Genomic DNA, 7965 nt, shown 5'->3' with positions numbered 1-7965 from the left:
ACAGGAAAGCTTCAGGGACTATGTATCCCCCTGCAGCAAGGAGATAACTACACCAACTTGTAATGTTTTTAATTTCTCACAGTAACCTATAGTCAGGTTCGCAGGGGATAACACTCGGACTTCTGCTGATGCTTCTGGTGGTGCTAGCAGCGTTCTACGACCATCTACGCGTCTCCAAGCAGACTCCACCGCTCATCCACTACCAGCAGTCTCTGGCACGCGCTGTGGGCAGCGACTGCTAAGACCTCACACTGTTTAGGGTTTGTGTTCTGGACTACTGGGAGTTGTGGTACCTCTGCATGGTGTTTGTAATGGTGCTTCATTGTTCTGCACCATGAGGGGTTAATTCCCAGAAGTTATCCAGCTCCAATCATGTTCTGGAGGTGGGGTTCTGGCGGCATAAATTGCAGCTTCACTAGTCACCTGTGCCAGTCTTTGAAATCCCTTCATCACTTGCTCTCTGCTTATAGGTTTGACTTGCTCTGTGTTCTGTATTGTTGTTATCTCTGTTAGTTTTTGACGTTGACCCTTTTGCTTACTGACTTTGTTCTTGACGTACCCTCTCGTTGTGACTCCAGCTAGTTTACTACTCTTTTGTGTTTTATGTTTGTTAGTCTGTTTGTGTTGTACCCTTCCCGCAATTAGCTACTGTATTCCGAGTCTTCAAGTAGTCGCCCCACGGTTTATCGTGGGTGGCTATAGGAAGGGACAGTGGTTGGTGAGAGTTCAGTGTTACCCAACCCTAACACCTGTGTTCACAAGACTGAAGACAGAATAATATATATTCATATGTTGACTTGATGATGATGATGCTGGCACACAGGGTCGGCTCCAGGTTTCAGTAGGCCCCTATGCGACAGAGCCTCAGTGGGCTTCTTTGCAGTGAACTAACATTGTTGCATTAAAGTTTCATAAACTGAAATGGTCTCCTGTTCCCTAAAATAATCCCTAGTTTATTATACCAAACAGCTCCCTCATGGTTATTTTATATAAAGTCCCACTCAACCTTTATGGATTCATAAGAAACAGCCCATCTCACCACCATGCATTCCTTATGTACAGCCTTATGTGGGCCCCCCAGCAGCTCTGGGCGTAGCCCTGCCAGCACAAATCTTTCACAGATGTTTCCAAACTTCTATGTAATGGCTCTTAAGTATCAGAACTATATTCTATGTGAGTAGAGGTTCATGAAGTTTAGTCTTGACTCTAAACACCTTGAGTAAAAAAAAATATGTAAAAATATGTAATTGATGAGTGACATAATGGTTATTTATAATTTTTTTTCATTACCTAAGTTGATATTTTATTTTTTCATTGAATGGTTTCCACAACAGTCCTCCTCAAAGTGGACTATACTAGTTGATATTTATGATATTTAAAAACAAACCATTAAACATTTGGAAACATCTTATGTGATATGTCAGGAAGCATATGAAGTTTGCATATATCAATTTTATTTATCATTGTTTGTATTTTATGACATTTAATATTTATTGAATAATTTATGTAATAAATTTGCTACTCGTCCCTGTGGTAGTGCCCACTGTTCTATATAAAATATATATTATATAATATTTGCTTTGTGTGTCAGAAGTTCTATTTTTTGTGTTGAGCACATTGACTGCAGGTCCATGTTGATACCCACTTTCCAAATATAATTTTGATTATTTTAATGTATATCTAATTGTAAATATTTAATATTTAATAATTGAATTTACAATAATATATTCATTAAGGACGTTAGACTATGTTTCCATAATGCAAATTCACTTTTAAGTAATAAAATTCAAAGACTGTAGAGAACAACACTAATAAAATACATGCTCTGTGATATATAGAACAATACACATTTTATGTTTCCATAACCTTTATTGATTGTAAAGCAGTTTAAATTATGACATGAATATGCATCATATGACTATTATTGAGACAGTGAAAGCAAGATATAAGCATGGAGTATAGAGATGGGAAGATCCCGCGTCATATCCTAAATGATTTCTTTAATCATTGTACACAACACCCAGTGTACTGGAGAAGCAAGAGGCAACTTTTCTATACTATATTATGAGATCATACATTTGTTTTTAAAGCGTTAACTATAAACTCATAACATATAGACTTAGGCTGACTGCCCATAAATTAGCTCAGTCTGTGGAAACAGGACCATGCGGTGGCTGGATTTTAGTAATTTCCGGGGATGGGAGTCCTTGCATCATAAAGATATGTGATGCAAGGATTCCCTGCTTGCCAGCAGAACAGCAGCATCACCATGTAATCATATTTCACTATGATGCAGGTATTCCTGTCACTGCCAGTGTGCTCGATACATCCAAGCAGCACAGGGCCCTGTTTCCGAGCACATTTGTGTGCATCTAGTCTTAACTGCTCTATTTCTTTTTGTGAGCTGCAATAAATAGGACACCCTGATGGTCAATAAGGTCACTCTTAACTGTTCTCTTCATAACCTTACTATAGTCAATTGTAAAACCTTCATTAACTAAAGCGCTCTTGGTAAAATCCTCATTATATTTGACAATATGAAACTTCTCTTTGTGAATTGTAAAATAAGTTGAATCTGTAACCCCAATTAATATGAGGCGTCCTCCAGGTTTTAGCAACTTTGAGAACTTCCTCAGATATTTAATATAATCATCTTTGTCTTTGCAGATCACATCCAGGATCCAAGCACTAATGATACAATCGGCTGGTGGTAAATCTATTGGCTCCGTCATATTCTCCTTCTCCAGGTTACATTTTACAACATGTTGCAGCGCTGATCTCACTTTTCCTTCCTTGTCTTGTGGTTGAGCACTGAAAAAATTGGAAAAATGATGAAAGTTATTGACTTACAATTGTTAGGGCAATATGAAAGTTAAGTGGAAGTTGGTGGAAGGATTGAAATTCCATAAAATCTGTTGCCGCAAGGCTTATCTAACAAAACCATAATTATATATGAGAATGGAGAGCATAAATGTAACTTTTTTCTTGTTACATTTACAGGCTCTGCTTTTACATCATGTAATACACTTTCCAAATTACACATTCTTTTAGATGATCATGGAAATACCAAATTTATGAAGGTTTTACTTATTTTTAATCTTATGAATTTTAAATGTAAATTTTTTTTTTGTGTGCCGAAATGTTGATAAAGTAGAATATTAAGACATTTGAAAATATACTTCTTTCCATTAGGCTTACGCCGCATGGAATAATCATGTTCATAATTTGCTAGATGAGCCATTTTGGGACACAATGATCAATAGTGGAATATAATGGACGGTAGCCCGGGCCCAAGACTTCTAAGGGGCCCATAACACAAACCAAATTTCAGACGGAGTAGGACCTTCACCCATGAAACCCTCGTACAACTGTTTCTGCTCTCCAAAAACATGTACACAAGAGCGATTTCAGAAACCTTTGAAGGTCTGACAGAGGTCCTGAAACCGATTGAAACCAGGCAGAAACCAGACATCCTCCTTTCCCCAAAGAGCTTGATACTAGTATTGTATGAAGAAAGTGAATTCCAGACTTTGAGGGGCTATAATATTCATACAGCCTAGATCCCATGGCAGTGTTAATCTGCCCCTGGTAGTGATGCCTGGCATGTTAATGATAATGTTTATGTATTTTTAATCCCATTCTAGGGAAAATAGGACACTTGAACCCTGGAGGTTCTGATCACTACATCTACAATATATCTGACAGACACCCCCTGATAAAGCAGTGGGAAGGCGGGTAACGATCCAAGCAAATATTTTTCATATGGTGCTTAACCCCTTAATGCCAAAGCCATTTTTCACCTTCCTGACACGGCCCATTTTTTAAAATCTGCCCTGTGTCACTATAAGTGGTTATAACTTTGAAACGCTGTAACATAGCCAAGTGATTTTAAAATTGTTTTCTCGTGACACATTGTATTTCATGTTAGTTGAAAAATTTGTGGTATGTTTTGCAATTATTTATGAGGAAAATTGATATTTGGTGAAAATTTCGATTTTCGAACTTCAAAATGTTCTACTTTTTCCACACATAGTCATAACAGCAAAAAAACGTAATAACTAAAATTCACCGAATGTCTACTTTATGTGGACATGGTTTTTTTTTTGCATACTCTTATTTTTGTAGGATGTTATGGGCCTTTGAACATTAGGTGTGATTTTTCACATTTTCATAAAAACCACAAAATCCTGCTATTGAGGGACCTGTACAGGTTTCAAATCACTTTGAGAAGCCTAAATAAAAGTAATCCCCATAAATTTCTCCATTCTAGAAACTACACCCTTTAATTGTTTTACAGGGGTTAAAACAAAATCAGATACAATTTTGAAAGTAAATTTTTTTTTGGCTAAATTAATGTGTTTTTCAAAAAATGTACAATTTCTCAGTGGATAAAATACCAAAACGCTCCACAAAATTTGATACCCAATCTCTCCCGCATATAACAATACCCCATATGTGGTGGAACCTGCTGTATGGGCGCACGCCAGGGCATCAAAGGGAAGCTGCGCCATTCAGAGCAGATTGACACTTTTTATTGGCTATACAATCTTTATTTTTTTGGCAATTTGGACATATAAGGGCTTATTTTTTGCGAAATGAGATGCACTTTACAAATACTTCATTTTAGTGGGTCATTAGCTTATTGATGAGATTTTATTAACTCTTGAATGCATGGGTGAAAAGAAAATTGTCAATTTTGTTTTCCTTTCTTTTTGTATTTTTTGGGGGTCGTACACCGTACACTAAAAATACTATATTATATTTATTCTATAGGTCACTACGATTACGGTGATAACTCATTTATATAGTTTTTAATTTATTTGTACAATTTTACTGGAAAAAAACTAATATAGAGGAAATCTCATTTGTTTTTGTATTGCTATCTTTTCGGAGACGTAACTTTAATATTTTTTTGTTGACAGAGCTAGTTTAGGGCTTATTTTTTACGAGTTGAGTTGTCCTTTCAATTGATACCATTTTGGCGCACATAACTTTTTTTTTATCACTTTTTAGAACATTTTTGTGAAGAGATTTTATGAAAAATGTTACAGCCGGGTCCTGCCAGAAGGCAGGACTCGGCTCACGGAGGAGGATCGCGCAGCCCCGGGCACTGGCAGTCCCCCCGGTAAGCGCCGTGGGGGGGGTCCGATCCTTACGAAATCTCCGATCGCGAGTGTCAGCTATAATATATAGCCGACACCTGCAGCTACTGGTGCCGGCTACGTTCAGGAACCGGGCCAGAAGCTTGACGTAATAGTACTGCATTTTGGGTGAACGCACCTCCCGCCATGCAGCACTATTACGTCAAATGTCGGGAAGGGGTTAAACGGTTAGCACCAGCAATTAGTTTCAGCATTATAGCGGTGGGGGTGTCTTCTCTGTAATACAGCGGACAGCAGTCCCATATGAAAGAGGATCAGACTGTGACCTTTCTTAACGCACCATCAACGACACAATAACATGATAGTACGTCATATGTTTTATACGTTTTCTTATCTTTTTGGTTTAGTAAGTACAATGATATCTAAAGAGTAGTTTCTCTAATATTTGGATAAATACTTTTACCATTTTCCTTCAATGTCTGCATGAAGTTTCACAGCATGGCCCCACTGAAATGCTCCTGTACGAGTGTCCACCCATCTCTTCAGCTCCATGATGCATCTTTCTCTCACCTTCAGGACGATGATGTGGTTAAAGAAATCACAGGCTGAATACAGATGATGAATCATGGAACCGATACTGATGTCAATCAAGATATCTCCTTTAATATGACCTGTCAAATTAATACTAATGTGTTAAATTATGAAAGATGTAAAGATAGGTAAACAGCAACATAAGCAAATATTTCTACCACCATAATATGGCTTTCCCATAATTTAGAGATAAAAAGGCATAAGTAATAAATGGTTAAATGTTCAATGTGGATTGAATTGTTTCTGTCCTTCTCAATGGAAATTGAGAAGGACAGAAACAATTTTATACAATAAAAATGACGTACCTGTTGTTGGTGCTAGCAAACAGCCCGTGAGCCCTCTCGATTCACCTGCAGCCAACGCGTGACGTAGTACTATGTCACATGTCAGTAAGGGGTTAATATACTATAGTCATCACATACATCAGCATAAACATCTGAATTCCATTAATTTGTCCCAAACCGCTTACTGAAGAAAAACGTCAGCGGGCGCAGGGCCAGAGTCTGCACTGACATCTTTGGACAGTACTGCAGTTTTCTTCTGCCCCATCTGCAATTCAGACCTGGAGGTCTCATGACCACCGGGTCTGTAGAGGCTAATCAACGCTTCTAGGTCTGATCAGACCAAGTCCAGCTCGGATCCCTTAATCAACCTACCGATGTCCCAGTGAATGGTGAAAACAAGAAGTAAAAAAAAAATTATATATTTTTTTTTAAATGTGAAAACGTTCCCCAGTGGTTTTTTATCACATCATGGGGGAAATCTAAAGTTATACACACATACACATATCACATATAAAAAAAATAAATAAAAATAAACATTAATATTCCCCAATAAAAAATTTTAAATATCCCAAATGCCAAATTGTAGAATCTTTGATGCTGGGATTTTTTTTTTTTAATTAAATTTTGCATTTGCAGTGATAACATATTTAAATTGCAAACTTTACACGGCAGAAACAGAATTTTACTTACCCCTATGTTCTTTTTTTATATTGAATGACTATGATCTGCTCCCCTTAGTGGAGTATTATGGTTGTCCCCCCTCTGATGTTTCCCACTCCAAAAATCAAACTCCTTTTTTTCACATCAGTGATTTTTCACTGAAGCCATTTTGGCTTATGGACATACACAGATTGGTTTCATTGATTTTTCACTGATGCCTTACTGAACTATTCTTTTCAGTGGGCTTTTTTCCACTTTAGTTTTTTTCCACTGATCATTGGAAAAAATTGTACTTTTGTGTTCACTAACAACACATTGAAAAGAACTTGTTGTCAACATTGTGTTTACAAAATGCAAGTCTTAATGTGATGTTAACCCATATGTTAACAAACACATGTGGGCAAGAGGCTGCATTCATACAAACATTTTTTTCTGTGTTTCTGACACATTCCAAAGGCTTGTACTGTTTTTTCATGCTGTGGTTTTATGCGTTTTAGTAAATGCAATGGAAACACACGGCTCCATAGGAATATATGGGCCAAGGCACCGTAATACGGGAAAAGATAGGACATGTCCTATCTTTTCCCGGGCTACGGAGCGGTACGGTGCCGCACGTGTGCGGCACCGTACCGCTCCAGTACCATGCCGTGAGCCCATAGAAGTTTATGGGGGGCGTATATCGGCCGTATATACGTCCCCCATACATGTGTGTGAATGCAGCCTTAGGCAGCAGGCTAGTCTTGATAATTGGGTTAAGCACTATGTCAGTATTATAGTGAAATACTATTGATATAAGAATGTAAATTATAAAAGTATAAAAAAAATTAAACAATTCAATATCTGAACATACCTGACTTGAAAGTTTCTATTAGGTTTTCAATTGGAAACATCAAGAAATCCTCCTCAAAGACCATTTCAGGATTATCTGAAAAGTAAGTCTCAAGATGTTGTCTGGAATCAAAGCTATGGACATGATAGCGCTTACGTAGAGGGGAGTCCATCATCTAATCTTGTATGTCAGATTGATTGATTCCTTCTACACTGCCGCTCAAGGTTTTTATATTATTTCTATAAATGAATATGCAATTTGGGAGGGGGGTGTGGCCAAGGTATGACGCTGTGAGTGAGCTCTGTGTGGAGCCCTGCTCAGCCTAACGCCCAGACAACGCCAGCAAAGTTACCTGAGATGCCAGCAAGACGGGGGAGCCGCGCTGGTGGTGGGTCCCGTGCCTCGAGTACAGCAGGCACACCTTGCTCCCTGGACATCGGGAGTTTCCTCTCTCCTGCAAACAGGCACACAGGGACACCACCCTGTAGTACTGCATCGC

The 7965-nt window shown here is 38.2% G+C and overlaps 1 protein-coding gene across 2 annotated transcripts; it reads right to left on the bottom strand.

Moving 5' to 3' along the window:
• Positions 1 to 1833: 1833 nt before the first annotated feature.
• LOC140135208 (nicotinamide N-methyltransferase-like) lies at positions 1834 to 7965 on the bottom strand. 2 transcript variants are annotated; one of them, XM_072156376.1, is made up of 4 exons: positions 7819 to 7965; positions 7488 to 7562; positions 5566 to 5773; positions 1834 to 2811 (listed from the first exon to the last, which is right to left on the bottom strand). In XM_072156376.1, the coding sequence occupies exons 1-4, from the start codon at positions 7901 to 7903 to the stop codon at positions 2388 to 2390; spliced, it is 792 nt and encodes a 263-aa protein (XP_072012477.1). In that variant the 5' UTR covers positions 7904 to 7965; the 3' UTR covers positions 1834 to 2387. The 2 variants fall into 2 exon arrangements, with proteins under 2 accessions (XP_072012477.1, XP_072012478.1); XM_072156377.1 differs by lacking the exon at positions 7819 to 7965 and having other exon boundaries at positions 7488 to 7678.

This window comes from Engystomops pustulosus, chromosome 6 (assembly GCF_040894005.1).
Source record: "Engystomops pustulosus chromosome 6, aEngPut4.maternal, whole genome shotgun sequence".
Lineage (NCBI taxonomy): Eukaryota > Metazoa > Chordata > Amphibia > Anura > Leptodactylidae > Engystomops > Engystomops pustulosus.
This window is presented reverse-complemented; position numbering and strand designations above follow the sequence as displayed.